The sequence below is a fragment of the Phycodurus eques genome, chromosome 4 (assembly GCF_024500275.1).
Source record: "Phycodurus eques isolate BA_2022a chromosome 4, UOR_Pequ_1.1, whole genome shotgun sequence".
Lineage (NCBI taxonomy): Eukaryota > Metazoa > Chordata > Actinopteri > Syngnathiformes > Syngnathidae > Phycodurus > Phycodurus eques.
This window is the reverse complement of record NC_084528.1, coordinates 14,272,229-14,288,329: the sequence shown is the minus strand read 5'-3', so window position 1 is coordinate 14,288,329 and position 16,101 is coordinate 14,272,229. Positions and strand designations below refer to the sequence as shown.

At 39.6% G+C, this 16,101-nt stretch overlaps 1 protein-coding gene across 6 annotated transcripts; it reads left to right on the top strand.

Annotated features, from left to right (window-relative positions):
- Positions 1-4,024: 4,024 nt before the first annotated feature.
- Positions 4,025-16,097, top strand: LOC133401296 (CAP-Gly domain-containing linker protein 4). 6 transcript variants are annotated; one of them, XM_061674083.1, is made up of 8 exons: positions 4,025-4,186; positions 5,895-6,005; positions 7,029-7,110; positions 8,504-8,688; positions 9,683-9,764; positions 10,827-10,944; positions 13,388-13,624; positions 15,350-16,097. In XM_061674083.1, exons 2-8 carry the CDS (start codon positions 5,934-5,936, stop codon positions 15,405-15,407), a joined length of 834 nt encoding a protein of 277 aa, XP_061530067.1. In that variant the 5' UTR covers positions 4,025-4,186; positions 5,895-5,933; the 3' UTR covers positions 15,408-16,097. The 6 variants fall into 6 exon arrangements, with proteins under 6 accessions (XP_061530067.1, XP_061530073.1, XP_061530070.1 ...); XM_061674089.1 differs by lacking the exons at positions 5,895-6,005; positions 7,029-7,110 and having other exon boundaries at positions 8,481-8,688; XM_061674086.1 differs by lacking the exons at positions 4,025-4,186; positions 7,029-7,110 and having other exon boundaries at positions 5,915-6,005; positions 8,481-8,688.
- Positions 16,098-16,101: the final 4 nt, after the last annotated feature.

Here is a 16,101-nt window from a genome sequence, read left to right as displayed (position 1 = left end):
TAAACTGCAAAAGGTGCGTTCAAGGACACGTGGAGGTCACACTGGCACAGTGTCAGCATTGTTCTGTCAATGAGCTGTCATTTCACACCGGTCTTAATTATAGGGGTCGGTAGAGTGGGGTTATAATTTACTTCACGGTGTCCTCACATATTTTTCATTTGAGATGAATTATAACAAATGCTTTCATTAAATGTGTTGACAGCATGATATTGGAACGAGTTTTAGGACCCAGCAAGGGGATTTTTTTTTTTTTTTTTTTTTTGATGTAAAGTTGTGTCTGGTCCGTAGCACGAGAACAACGGAAGTCATCAGACAGGTAAGCTTCTCCTTCGGCGTAGTAGAAATAATAATAAAATACACTTTCATACTAAAATTAAGCCAATACATCATACAGAAAGATAAGATCTGTTTGTTTGATTATCATTTTGTCATTTAATTGTGTTTTGCTCACTTTGCTCTAAAGAGAAGGATGCTAGGTTTAGCCTTTAAACATTTTTGAAAAGAATCTTTTTTTTTTTACCATAATTACAAAAAAAGAAGAAAATTCAAGATGACAGGGTACATGAGATTAAATGTGGAAAAGAATACATTAAAACTATCCAGTGGGTATGACTGAATTTTTGTGACCCCCCCTAAAACAGCAGTTCTCATACTGGTCATAGTTTTGGGTCTGCAAAATGATGAGTTAAAACAAATACCTTAAATGCATTTTTTAAAAGGGTATACTTTACATATGGGGACTGCGGCACCGTTGAAACAAATTACGACTCCCGACCATAGCTTTGGGCCAATTAAAAGTTCTGATATGATTGTGACATAAATGTGACATCCCTGCATCACTAAAGTCAGGGTTTTTACTTTAGAAAGTTTTATCTTTGAAAACCACATTGTTAAACTTTACGATCATAATATTAATGACGTTATCTTGGAAAAGTGCAGCTTTATTCTCATAAGATTACAACTTTTTATCCTGAAAAAGAGGTTGTTTCTTGTAAAAATGATTTTAAAAATTCTTGAAAAAATACAATTTTATTCTCAAACCTTTACAAGTGCCCCCCCCCAGGAAAAAAGGCATTTCTTATTGTAACTACACATGATAGCCTTGTTTAATAGCTGTTATGAATATGAGGGGTCCTATGAAAAATTCAAATTCTGTCCCTGGATGCAAAAAGTTTGAGTAGTCTTGCCCTAGAATACATGCATTTTCACCAGGCTCCAAAAAAAGGCAACTCTACGTTGTGCTCACCTTGCAGCCATTGGAGTGTCCAGCAGAAGGCGGCCATGTCTCAAATCAACAGCACCGAGCTGAGTTCCCGCAAGCTCTCCCTGTCGCATCACTGCCTCAACAGCACCACTGCACAGTCTGCACAGAACCACACCAACGCCCCTACCATGTCCCAGGGCTTCTTTTACATCCTCCTGGTGCTTGGCATGTTGAGCTTCTTCTCCTTCGCAGTCATGTTCAGTTTCATCCGCTCCAGAAAGCTGGAGGGCTCTCACGACCCATACCACCGGTACATAGCCCGAGACTGGAGCCGGAAGAGGACGCCATCCGCGGCCGCCGTGGCTCGGGCTCGACGGGTCGCGGAGGGGTCGTCGTCGGCGGTCATCTGTAACGCGGCCACAGAGGGGGAAAGGCCGGAACAACAGCAATGAAACATTTACAAGTTCACAATGCAAACACATTCTTGAGTTTGTTCTCAACCATCTACGACATTAAAGTCCACTTGCATCAAAGCCTCAGACATGTATTTCTACAGGAACTATTTTGCATCATAATGTCGCACGACGTAAAGTACACAAGAACAACACACCATTTTAAAAGATAATTGTGAATTAACCACATATTTTTACTGGTGATTTGTTGTCCTATGACGTCAGGAAGTGACCAACCGGGATTTGTACTGGTTTTTGTTTTGACTGTTTTTTTTTTTTTTTTTTTTTTTGGGTCGCTGCTTGATCGTAACAGTTGACGATAATTTATGAACGGAAAGTCATACTGTGATGAATTTGACTTGTTTTAAGTGCGGACTTTCCAACGGTACCATCCGTATCCTTCAACGACATGGGCAAAGTTTCTGGCATTTCTTTTGGTGCTTGGCGGAATGTTATGGTAGGAAAGAAGATCATATCGAAATAAAGTAAACTAGCTGTAGTGCATGTTTCTACGACATCGGTAAGAGTCGTATTCAGAGTAGGGGCTCTTTCGGTTGTCAGGCAATCGCTATGGTTGGAAACCACTTTTGAACTGAAATTCACACCAGGATAAATGCAATTTCTAAACCCACATTTTGAGGCGTGAACTTTCCACCAATATCCCCTACGAACGTCTGTTATTGGGAAATGCGCAAAGTTGGGATTCAGGCTTTCAGTTCGAAGGTGGATCTGTTTTGGCGGTAAGCAGATCGTTAGGGTTGGAAATAACTTTTGAAAGTAAAGTCTTACTGGAATAAATAAAACTTCGGCTCCCATAATATGTTTAGAGGTGGGATTTCTAACATTACCAACTACATCCTTCTGTGCTCAGGCTGGGATTTGGGATGTTTCAGTTGTTTGAACTGAGTCATTCCAGGATAAATAAACTTTGTACCCCCAAATTTCTGGGTGTTAGCTTTCTAACGGTGCTACCTGAGGGAAATGTCCTCGCTCGGTTGAGACTGTTTTCATAGTCCAGTGATCTGTTTTAGTGGTTGGAGGATCATTATAATTAAAAAAATAACTTTTGAATGGAAAGTCATATCAGCATAATTTCAACTTTTCAACCCACATTTTGCGGCTGAGCTTTCCAAGATTTCCAAGTTAACCAAGGTCTCTAAATGATGACTACATTTTCAAAATACTTGTAGATTATTTTGATAATCGATTAGCTGTCAATTAATCGAATAATTGTTGCACCTCTAATTTCAGGGCTGTGATTTGGTTCGTTTCAGCTGTCTTAACTTTTGAAGGGGAAGTCAAACATTTTTTTCAAACATCGTCATGTTGCAGCAATTAAGTATTTTTGTATTTTTTTTAAATGTTGGTCTGTGATATCAAAGTATAAGTATATGGTCAGGTTGTAGATGTCCACCATCTTCTTGAGCTTCACCAGCTCCCCTGGCGTGGGAGCGTCGCTCCTCCCGGCAGAGAGGCTCTGTCAGGCCGAGGGGCTCGCCCAGCCCGCCCGGCCCATCCATCAACTCACTCCGCATAGGAGTTGTGACCGAGTTAATTTATGTCCCTATGTCTGTATTATTCTGCACCCAGTTGGCCAAGGCACGCACACCAGATGGAGCAGCACAATGTCCATGGAACTGAAGCAAAAAACGAATTTAATTCATTTAATGAAAACTAATTAAACTCGTTTAATTCTTTACGTTGTATTTAATGATGGCTTTACTGCATGTTTTTATAAATTACAATATTATCTAGTTTTCTCACTTTAAAAAATTATTCCAAAAAGGTGTGTTGTTTTTTCGGGGGCGGCTGGAAGGGAATTACGGCATTCCCATTCATTTCAAAGAGGAAAGATGACTTGAGATACAGTATGAGTGTTTTAAGTTACAAGCATGGTCACGGAACAAATTAAACTCATATCTCAAGGTAACCATTATACGTAAATGATGATGATGCGTCGTGGTAGTGGAAGGGGATTCAATTATTCCATCACTATAAGTCGCCGGCATAGATTGATGAACAATTATGCATTATTTGTTAAATCAATAACAATTTGCCGACTGAATTAAGCAAAATTCATTTCCTACAGCACACCTGATGGAAAATTGAAATGGGCTGGACTCACTGGTCTAGGTTGCCTTGGGGAATGTCCAAGCAAGATCCATACCGGTTTGACAAAGGACACTTTATCCAAGACATATTTTAGGCCTAGAGAACAGCAATTTACCTACCCCCCCCCCCCCCCCCAATGGAGTGCATATCGAAGGCAGGCTTACTCACGGGTTTTATAGGCAAGGCTCAGCAGACCAAATTAAGCAAGCCCGCATGCAACTGGACTGTGTAACTAAGAGGATTAGACGCGATTTACGTAGCCAACGGGACGCATAGCAGCAGGTCAGCGTGCGTTACATTACTGCTGGAAAGTGGTTGCCATTGAAGACAAAGAAAAAAATTGATAAAATAAAGGGAGGTACCATTTTGTTATGACCTCATTTTGGTTTGGTTGCCATCGACTGAGCCTCGGGCAAAGGTTAGTGGCCTGCTTTGTCTCTGCAGTTTTTTGCTTGCTGTCAATCACAGCTTGAGATGTTTGTATTTCGGTTCTGCGTGTTGATGCAGTGAACCCCTGACAGTCACAGTTCGGCATTTGTGAATTCACAGATTTTGGTCGGCAAACCTGGTCCTATAATTTGCTGAAAAACTCGTCCATTATATGGTTTTGGGCCCAGGCCAAAGCAATGAAAGTATTACTTTGGCACCATCGTGTGGAATATTGGTGTTGTTGTTGTTAGGGTTAAATAATAACTCGAATAGAAATTGTGTGTGATGCTGAAAAGGTGAAGCTGAACTGAAATGCTGTGGAATTAAATGTAGGATGATATGAGAATTTTCTGAATGTGGAAACTTGTGGAATGCAGAAAATATTTTGTAGTTGGAATCATACCTTGAATCAAATTAAAATAGTTTCTAAGGTGATTTGAATGAGCTCAACATGAATTTTGAATAGCAAGAATGTGAAATTATTTGTTGAATTTCCCATTGGAAATGAACGGGAATTTATTTGGGGGTGGGAAATGTGGAATTCTGGGAAAACTGTGACATTTAGGCATATGAATAAACAATACCCTAGATGGCATGAATTTTTTAAATGTGTTGAAGTAGGAATGTTTTAAAATCAGTCGAGAAATGTGGAAGCAGTTCAGTGTAAAAAATTGGGGACAATAATATAAAAAAGGTTTTTGGGTTGAGCTTCGAATAACAATTAACTGAATTCATTGATAATGTTTTTTCGTTTGTGTTTGACAAGCACTCTTTTGATGGTGGTCCTTGAATCCAGTGTGTGCACAGTGAAAGTGAAAGTATGTTTCTACCTCTCTCCTGACGAAAGCTATTAATAGCTGCAGAGTCTACTTTGCCTTTACAATTTAACATTGAATATTGCGTGCAAAAACATGACTTTAATGACACATTATTCGTGTAACGTGCTAGGGCACATATTTCTTTCCCCAGACTGTGCTGCCATGACAGTTTGTTAGCTCGCGTGTTATTCAGGATAGTATACTACCTAATGCTATCGATGAGCCTCATGTGAAGGTGGTTCGTTTGGGTTGCATAATCACTCACCCTATGGTCTAAACTCGGGCCCGACCGATTATTACGACCACCGTCAGCAACAAGTGGAGATGGGGAACAGTATACGTCCCACGTGTTCTGAAATCCACCGCGTATAACAACCAACGAAAGTTTTCGGCGAGATGCATCTTATTATGCAGCTTATGTTTTGTACTTAAAAGAGGCAAATGTTCTGCCTGGATTTCATGTCTTTATTGTAGTAAGCATTAAGGGACTGAAAAAAAGTTATTTTATTTGTTGTATATTTTCTAAATTAATCAGATTAATAGTCAGGTATCTGAATTTGTTTTATATCGGACTCGACATCAGCATAAAAAAAATCCGTAATGGGCCAAAACCCAAATCTGGGCAAGGAAAAACTCCCGTAATACAGTCCTTTATGTACAAGGGTTTTATGATTGCGTACATGCTAGACGCATGGTGTTGATGCATTATGATTGCCTTTAAGTGCTTTGCCACCCTCTTGTGGCTTCGATACACAATTATAAAACTTTTAGGTGTGTGGAGGGGTGATTCGCAGATTTTTTTCTATTGCTGGCAGGGCTTGGTCCTCATCGATTGCGAATAGCTTGGGTTCACCATACTGAATTTGGTTCCCTCCCCAGTCAGATCACCACCATGTGAGGAAAACATGCTCCCTCATCATGGCATGCATGCTGTGGACTGTCTTTACATGGACTTTCAAAGGGATACTGTGCACCTGCAGGTTCCTTTGGGTGAGAGTTTCTATTGTATATAAAGTGTTTCCCAACCTTTATAGAGCACATGAGAAAAATCTCACAGCACACCACCAAACAAACAAAAACAAAACAAAACAAAAAAAAAATCACAAAAAGTGTATTCAAGTATTTAAGTTACGACTTGTCACTCGGTAAATATTTTGGCTTGTGTTGTGGGCAAAAATTTGATCTATGAGTGAGCTTCAGTAATTCTACAACTAGATGGTGGCAGAGAACGTCACAACATCCCGTCACCATCAGTTCGCGTTGGTTACTGGCTGTGTGTTGTTGCAGTGAGTACAGGAGCAGCTGTATTGTGGTCACGTTTTGTGCAGGTATTTTGCCAAATTTCTCTTTTCGTACCATGGAAATAAATAAATGAATAATAATTTTTAAAAAACAAACACGAAAGTGAATGCTGAGAAGAAGCGGATGTTGTCCATTGAATTAAAGCATGAAATCAGAGAAAACTATGACTGAGCAGTGCAAAAGAGGCAAAAAAATTGTGAATATTAAGTTTTAAAAAGCTGAAAAAAATTATACACTGCATTTTATTATTATATTATTTTTATGAAATCTATTTCTCATTTTAAATGTACATTCCTATGTTTTTTGAAGCTATTGGGGGGCTGGAACAGATGAATTGCATCTTCATTAATTTCAATGCTAATGTTGATTTTAAATATGAGTAATTTGAGTTAAGAGTGTAGTCACGGAACATATTACGCTCGTACGGCACAGTGCCACTGTACATTGAAATAATTAAGTGGCTTTTGCCAAGTAACGTAAAAACATTTCAATGTTCTGCTTGCCACTATACGTTGTTGGCATAGTTCTATGAACAAAGATACATTATGAACTGAATAAGCGAAATTGGATAATTTGGATAATTTTGCACAGCACATCTTCTGATGTCTTCACAGTGGTTGGAAATCACTGCGATAATAAACTTGAATAATTCTTTAAAAAATAAAAAAATAAAAAAATGACGATCTGCTTCAATGGGTTTTGTTGTTACAGATTTGCCCATACAATGCAATCCAGTTTCTGCCAAGGGAAAAACACATAGTGGAAAAAAGCTCACCTCAAAAACAACCAACGGGTAAGAGCAGTGAAACTTGTTTACCTATAAAACCTCAGATTTAAAGGGGATATATTATTAAAAAATAATAATAATACATTCGTCATGGTTTACGTACAAAAAGGTGATTATGGGAGGAAAAAAACAACAGTAAACACATTTTCACTTGTGGAGGCAGCACTTCATACACTAAAAAAAAAAAAAAAAAAAATGATTTACCGTTATGTGTCCCAAATAAAATTTCATGAGTTATAACATGCCGGCACGACTGGTCGCACCTCTGCCTCACAGTTCTGGGGACCGGGGTTCAAATCCCGGCCCCGCCTGTGTGGCGTTTGCATGTTCTCCCCGTGCCTGGGTGGATTTTCTCCGGGCACTCCGGTTTCCTCCCACATCCCAAAAACATGCGTGGTAGGTTGATTGGAAACTCTAAATTGCCCGTAGGTGTGAATGTGAGTGTGAATAGTTGTTTGTTTCTGTGTGCCCTGCGATTGGCTGGCGACCAATTAAATATAAGTTGAACATGATTTGCAAATGATTGTATTTTTTTTCAATTTATGATTAACACAACGTCCCAACTTCATTGGAATTGGGGTTGTAAAATATACTACAAATACACTACAAAGAGCCACAGCCAGCATCTGCGATGGTATGTGGCTGTGTTAGTGCCAATGGCATGGGTAACTTACACATCTGTGAAGGCACCATTAATGCTGAAAGGTACATACAGGTTTTGGAGAAACATATGCTGCCATCCAAGCAACGTCTTTTTCATGGACGCCCCTGCTTATTTCCGCAAGACAATGCCAAACCACATTCTGCACGTGTTACAACAGCGTGGCTTCGTAGTAAAAGAGTGCAGGTACTAGACTGGCCTGCCTGCAGTCCAGACCTGTCTCTCATTGAAGATGTGTGGCGCATTATGGAGTGTAAAATATGACAATGGAGACCCCGGACTGTTGAACAGCTGAAGCTGTACATCAAGCAAGAATGGGAAATAATTCCACCGACATAGATTCAACAATTCCCAAACGTTTATTGAATGTTGTTAAAAGAAAAGGTAATGTAACACAGTGGTAAATATGACCCTGTCCCAGCTTTTTTGGAACGTGTTGCAGCCATAAAATTCTAAGTTAATGATTATTTGCTAAAAACAATCAAGTTGATCAGTTTGAACATGAAATAGCTTGTCTTTGTAGTGTATTCAATTAAATATAGGTTGAACATGATTTGCAAATCATTGTATTCTGTTTTTATTTATGTTTAACACAACGTCCCAACTTCATTGGAATTGGGGTTGTATATGAAAATGATCCATATGAAAGCCATTAAAAAGGAAATTTTTCATATATCCCCTTTAAGTTACATTTTAACATGCTATGATATGACAGCCTCACTGAAGCGTGATTGCCAGGTTGTGAAAGTCAGATGGTCGCCGCCATACCAGGCTGCCCCGACCGCACGGCGGGCCTCCAGAAAAGGTTGAGCAAAACCGAGCAGGACATCCTGTCGCTGAGGACGAGGATCGCTTGCGAGAGAGCGTCATGGGAAAGGAAGTTTGCCGAGCTGCAAAGAAAACAGGAGGCGCTCTGCAATCAGGTATTACAGCTAAGCCCCTGAATTGGTGCACACGCTGGAGTAGAAAATATATGAAAATGAATCCATTATAGGTGAACTGCTACTGTATATTGCGAGAAAACACTCTATTACCATTTACAGTGGTACCTTGAGCTATGATGAGATTTTTATTTTTTTATGCCATCACGCTCATAACTCAAAATATTTTTATCTCAAATCATCTTTCCCCATTTAAATGAATTGAAATGCCATTAACCCATTCCAGCCTTATCAGCCTTTTGTAGTGTTTTTGATCAGGAAAATAGCACCCCAGAATACTGTACATTATAAAATTATGGAGCAATAACATAATTAAACATAATGTAAAGACTTAAACAAGCTGTACATGATGATTCAGTAATTATGATTGTATGGCTACTTATGGTGTGTGTGTGGCTCGGCCACCAGTGGGCAGTATAATACAAAGATGCACAATGAAAAGCTTCAAAACTAAGCAACCTAAGAAGCTGCGGTCCTGTTGTTTTTTTTTTTCCGCAGAGGATAAAGAATTTATGCCTGTGAGTGTTGTAATATTGTCTTTCTACATGTGTTGCTGCACCGTTTGTGTTCAAATGTCCGCTGCGTCCCTAAAGGCTTACAACGCTACAAGTCTGATGCTATTCGTTTGCCCGTCTATGATGTTTAGCATTGTTTGTTAGCATTTAGCTAAACTTAATTTCCTACAGTAAAGGTATGTTTTTTTTTTTTAAATACCCAAAATACTCATTTTATGTTTCGTTTGATAGAAAACCTTAATTGCCAAAAAACAGCTTGAAGCCCTTTTTGAGTTGCTAATTATTTTCCAAACTACTGCTTGTTGTGAAGTGAGTTAAGTTCACTGCTGGCATACAATGCTCATATGTCAAAGTTTTGGTTGCAAGTCAAAGCAAAAAAATCGGCCCAACGATGGCTCGTGCGGCAATCGGATTGAGTCACTCGTATCTCAAGGCACCACTGGATTTTTTTCTGTCCCCAGGTCATCCTTGAGGTTGGAGCACCAATTAGAGCTGAGCAAAGAGTGGACAATGGAGACGTTTTTGGCGAGTGCTCAAGCAAAGGCAAGTTGCTCGAGTCCACAAACGTTTATTTATTCTCAATATACAGTAGACCTCTTCCCCGTGACATCACGTACTTCGGGGTGGCAAAATGTACGATTGCACCACGAATAAACAAACCCTTCCGTGTCATTTGACCAAGGTAGAACGATTGGGAATCCACATTAAATGGCTTTAATGATGACTTTTAACTTTCTTCTGTCCTGCAGTAGATTGAATGTGTGACATGTCACTTGAAAAGAAGAGTTATTATATATGAGGTAAATTGCTTCAAAGCGAGACGGAAGCGAGAATTTACATTTCAACAGGTACAGTGCCATGAAAAACTATTGATGTCGCTTACTTTATTTCTCATCTGTTCTTGAATTTCTTTGGGTTACGGCATTTTGTTGCATTTTAAAAAAAAATCTTTTGGCCGACTTCATTTTGTCAGACGGCTTCTATTCAAGTGATTTCTTGATGGAACAGGTCTGGAGATAATCAGGCTTGGGCGTGGTCAGTGAAAATGAACTCAGCTTCCCCAGCAATGTGTTTAGCCACAGTGAGTTAATGATTTACTAACAGGGGGCAATTTATTTTTGTTCCACGCAATTCCAGTTAGCTTTGAATAGTCCCCCCCCCCCCCCTAAATAAATACAATATTTGTTTATGTTTACTATCATTGTCTGATATTTAGATTTGTTTGATGATATGAGACTTTAAAGTGGGGAATATGTATAAAAAAAAAAAAAAAAAAAAAAAAAAAAAAAAAGAAGAAAAAAAAGGAATAAGAGAAGGGAGAAATGGTGGAAACTCAAAGTTAACATGTCAACATAATTGACGGACTGGCTAATTGACTTTTCTGTTGCTTGAATTAATGGCACAGACATGCTCTTTTGAAGCTCAAATAGTGCTATAGAGCTGACTTTAGCCAGCAGGCTATCCATTATGTTTTGCTAAACTACTCAAAGACAAGCCAACCAAACATTTTATACATACTGGCGCCTATTGTTGACAAACATTATGGAAAGGTCTTTGGCCTAATGTTCCTCATTATTCACTCTCATCACTATGTTTTCCAATTAGTGTTCACTGAGTGTCGGCATCACGACAGAGGGTCTGATGTTTTATCTCGACAAAGCCCGTTGTCCTTGTCCCCAGCACCGAGCTCCACATCAGCCTCTTCCTGCTCCTCAACAACAAGGTGCAACTCATAAGTCATACATTGTGACACAAACAGAAAGTGTTTAGAAGGGGTAGCTGAGCATATTTCAGAAACAACATTTAGGTAGCATACTCTAATAGGTCATTTTAAAGTACCTGCAGCACTGACAACGGTATATTTTGCAGTTAATATATACATAGTGCATGAAAATGCAACTTTATGTGAGCATTTCACTGGTTAGCTAGAGTTGGGGCCTATTCCAGCTGAATTTGGGAAGGTGGTGGGATACATCCTCCTCGTAAGTCGCTAATTGCTGAGCGCATCAACTAACAAGAATGCACACTAAAATTCACATTTATGGCCAATTTAGAATTTAATATCAATGTTTTTGGAATGTGGGAGGAAGCCAGAACGTCCCGTTAAAAAAAACAAAACAAAAAGTGTGTGATAGTGTTAAGCACATACGGGGAAAGCATAAAAGCAGCAGTCAGGAGGGCCTGAGCTGGGATTTGAACACACGATTTCTTGACGATGAGGCATATGTGCTTAACACTATCACACTAAACACTATGCTGCCAAATGTCAGTCCCTTCAATCAAAAACAAAGATTCATTAAAAGCAGTGACCCAACCGGTTGCACAGTTATGTTACTGTCCAATAAAAAGCATGCAGTATCTCCAAATTATTATTATTTTTTTCTTTGTCATGAAATTTGGAGATTTTACGTGGACATTGACAAACCTTTATGTTAGTTTAGCACACACACACAAACTGAATAAGATTGTATCAGTTTTTGTTCTCCAAGAAAACAATGCTCCCTTATTTGAGGATGTAATGCGAGGTGAGAACATTTTGAGATTTGAAAACAATATTTGCTGTTTAGCCAACCACAATTATTATTATTATTTGCCTCTCGGTAAAAATAACATGCACCCTCGGTTCATTGAAGACTATCAAATTGTCGACATTTGTGAATGTGTGAATACCTTTTTGTCTCAATTTCAGAGGTGGCTGAAGCACTCACACTCTGTACTTAAGTTGTAAGAACAGAGCAAGTCTTGTCTAAAACAAGACTCTGGTAAAAGTAGAAGTACTGATTCTGTACTTAAGTAAAAATAAAAAATAATGTATCAACTCTGAAATGTAAAAAATATTTTATAGTCAAATAGATCTGATAAATAACTGATGACTGATGTATCTGTGTACAAAATAGTTTCCCTCTTTTTTTTTTAACATATAGTGCTTGTACTGAGAACCACAACAACAACAAAAATCATGTTACTTGGCTCACTTTGTTATGTACGGAGCCCCTAAAGCAGGGGTGTCAAAGTAATTTTTGTCTCGGGCCGCATTGCCGTTATGATTTCCCTCAGAGCGCCGTTAGAACAGTGAAATGTTTAATTACCAAATCATATTATTACCATTAGACAACCAATTGAGGGATAACTAGTTTTGAAATCAGAAGACAAGGTTAATGGTTTGTTCAACTATTGTTTAAGTTACTGTAGAAAAAGGGTTTGGTAACAGAAAAATGCAATATCTCAACATTATTGTTTATTATTATGACAATTTGGAATTTGGGTACAGATTTTAGCAAAAATCACGGAAGTTGACGAGCATGATTTGCTTTCGTGGGCCACATAAAATGATGTGGCGGGCCACATCTGGCCCCCGGGCCATGAGTTTGACACCTATGCCCTAAAGGGACATGGGACAAAAATGAAACAAAAAGAAACTCGTTTCTCATTCTAACGAGAAACTTTCTATTAGAACGAGAAACTTTCTCATTCTAATGAGAAACCTTCTCGTTATAATGAAAACGTTTCTCGCTTAGAAAGAAATAAGAAAGTTTCTTATTTGAATGAGAAAAGTCCACCTATGAGTGGTCGCCTATTTACACACCCACACACACACAAACACACACACACAAACACACACTCACACACACACATGACAATGACGATTTGGAATTTGGGTACAGATTTTAGACAAAATAATGGAAGTTGACGAGCATGATTTGCTTTCGTGGGCCACATAAAATGATGTGGCGGGCCGCATCTGGCCCCCGGGCCTTGAGTTCGACACCTATGCCCTAAAGGGACATGGGAAAAACCAAAACAAAACAAAAAAAGAAACTTGTTTCTCATTCTAACGAGAAACTTTCTATTAGAACGAGAAAGTTTCTCGTTCCCCGTTCCTGTTAGAATGAGAAACAAGTTCCTTTTTTTCTCCCCATGTCCCTTTAGGTGTGCCGTAGTTACGCATTTGGACAGATACCTGAAAAATCTACCTAAATACGGTCACCTTCCCACCACTGCTAATTGTGCTGCCAATCAATCCAGACTGTACCCTGCCTCAACTGTGATAGGCTCCAGCTCACCAATCACCCTAATGAGGACAATAACTCTAGAAAACAAATGTAGTGCCAGCCAGAACTTGCGTTATTACCTGACAAAAGACTCTATCCATTCTCCCTCCCCAGTGTGCGATCTGCACGATCTGTGGGACCGCAACGGGTTTTCGTACCCCACTCCCCCATGGACCTGCACCTCGGCCACCGGGTCAGAATCATGCTGCCTTCCGGGCGAATCAGCACGGGCGCCATCCGTTTCCTGGGCCACCTGCAGGGGGAGTCAGAGCTCCACCTCGGGGTGGAGCTGCAGACGCCCGATCACGGCATGCGGGACGGTCACCACAAGGGACACTTCTACTTTGACTGGTGAGCGCCCTGTAAAGTCTTTTTCGATAGAACGGAGGTCTCAAACTCTTTTTAATACAGGGGGGGGGGCATATTCAGCGCAATTTGATCTAAAGTGGGACGGACAGTATATTCTTGGCCTAATAATCGATATATTACTACAATTCAAAATTGTTCCCATTGTTTTGGTACAAATAATTGCAAGTGCATTTGCAAATCGTAGGAGCAATCTGCCATCCATTTTTTAATTATTATTTTTATAACCTTTGATGTTCTTTTATCGGGTTTGCGAGAGCATTTGGCTTGTAAATACCCAGGATGCCCCCTTTTCAAGCTTTTGTAGTTGGTCTTTTTCACCGGGCAGTTGAGACGTCCGGATTTCTCATTAATATCCAATATGTAAAATAAAGCTTTGCTCTGATTGGATTGCTAAACTTCTCCATTTAAATATGGAAAACAGTTTCGCGCTGATTAGCCGTTGTTGATATCTCGAGGGCCAAGTGTTTATTGCTACCTCTCGTTTGGATCATTCGTTGTGGGCTCTTACTTTCGTCTTTAAGCAGAATTCACCAAGCATTGGATGGTTCGCCCACTAATAGGGAGCATGAGCAGAAATGACAACTGGCGACGAACTACCCCACAAAAGAGGGGACGTGGGTGAAAATAAAAGAGGATATTTTGAGTGGCTGGTCCTGCCTTTCAATCACTTCAACTGTAAGTTGAACTGGCGTAACTGGCGCGCAGCGTTCATTGCTTGTGCACATTTTGGTGACAATGACCACATGCTTTGCTATTTAATCCAGTTACATGATAAATTATAAATATAGTTAAAGATAAGTACCATTGTAAACCACAACGCGCATGCTTTTATTCACTTCCAGCAGTGTGTGAAAGCTTATGTTTACGACGCCATCGTCCTCAAAATGGGTCGGAACACAACACTTTTCTGGTTCCGAAATGCTTAGGAATTTCTCCCGAAATAAATTGAAGCCATTTATTCCTCAACGCATCTGAATTCGACAGGTGACGTAATGTTAGGCTTTGCACATGATGCGGCCGCATTGTCACGCAGCAATTGTTTTCTGAGCCGAGCCCACGAAGTGGGCAGGTACATGAATATTAATTGAGGAAGCGACGGCGATCTGTGCGTCTATATATGTATCATTGGTAAAACAACTTGTGAAGATCAAGAAATCCTTTTACATTTACATAAATGTCTGCATCAATCTGGGAATGTTGCCAGCCTCAATTGACTAAAACGCCAATCAAAGCAAAGTGGGAACTTTTCAGAAAGAGGGTGAAGTATCCCTGCCTTGTAAAGCCATACATAAAAATACATACAAGTTAGTCAGTGCCTGAAACAAACTGTTGACTGACAATTTGCAATATTCAATGTTTTACAACAGTTCCACGGAAGATATTCATTTTCACAGAACTCTAGTGCAAAGGTGACATGACATTTAATATGAATTAGGCTGACTCGGTTCCTGAAACTTGGCATCTTTTAGCCTTTACAAGTGCATCAATATCAGGTCTCAGATCCTGAGTAACAGCCAATTTCCAGATGTCATTTAAGTGGCAAGTGCTCGCTTAAGTGGACAAAATTAGCAACAACAGTTACTTTAATTGAAAAATACCTTATGTGTTCACTATCCCTGTACGTTTGACACCCCTGCTAAAGAAATTCAACCAGACATATTGTATATAGACATATATTAATTCATGTTTTCTCTCTGTTCTGTGCAGCAAACCTGGCCATGGTGCCTTTGTACCATTTCACAAGCTGCTGATGGCCTGGGAATGACCCCCCCCCCCCCCCCCCCGGACGCACAGAACTGGACGACTGACTCATTTGAAAGAGATACAGCTTGGATTCAATGACTCATCTTTGTAGTTTTTGTATAAAATATAAATTGAAGGTACAAGTAGCAGATGCAATCGTGTGAGTCTTTGGCATGTTGACTGCTTGCAGGAAAATGCAACATTCAAAAGCCACATGATAATATCTTACTTCAGTATCTATTCAAAACTGGTAGAGAAAAGAAAAGCAAAAGGATTAAAACTGTCCCTTAGGCACTTTACAAATGTGGACACGTGTTTAAACGTGATTGTGCATCATTGACCTATTAGTAACCCGAGGTAAAAACTCCCAAATGTTCCGGATTACTCATTGTTCTTAATGTCGGCATGAAGTAAAATACACCTGCTGACTGTTGAACGTGTAGTTTAATGCCTTTAGAATATGTTATGAAACTGTTAAAATGACACACGCGCTGACTCACAAAGGCATGCACACACACTCTCTCCCTCTTTTCCGAAATATTTCTATGCAAATAAATCTGGTCAGTTCACTTATACCTCTCATACACTGAATTCTTCAAACCTGAGTAGATGCTTGGGCTTCCTGTGGAATTTCAATCATCCAGCAACCCACATAGGTATATTCGCTGCGCTTATTGCAAACGTCTATAATAAACTGACACATGTTGCGTGATCGA

What these genes read in the sequence shown, in the direction of transcription:
- LOC133401296 (XM_061674083.1), top strand. Translation starts at nt 5,934, where the DNA reads ATGGCATGCATGCTGTGGACTGTCTTTACATGGACTTTCAAAGGGATA. An exon ending in ACCTCAAAAACAACCAACGG is followed by an intron (nt 7,111 to 8,503) that starts GTAAGAGCAGTG and finishes CGTGATTGCCAG; the next exon opens with GTTGTGAAAGTCAGATGGTC. An exon ending in AGGAGGCGCTCTGCAATCAG is followed by an intron (nt 8,689 to 9,682) that starts GTATTACAGCTA and finishes TTCTGTCCCCAG; the next exon opens with GTCATCCTTGAGGTTGGAGC.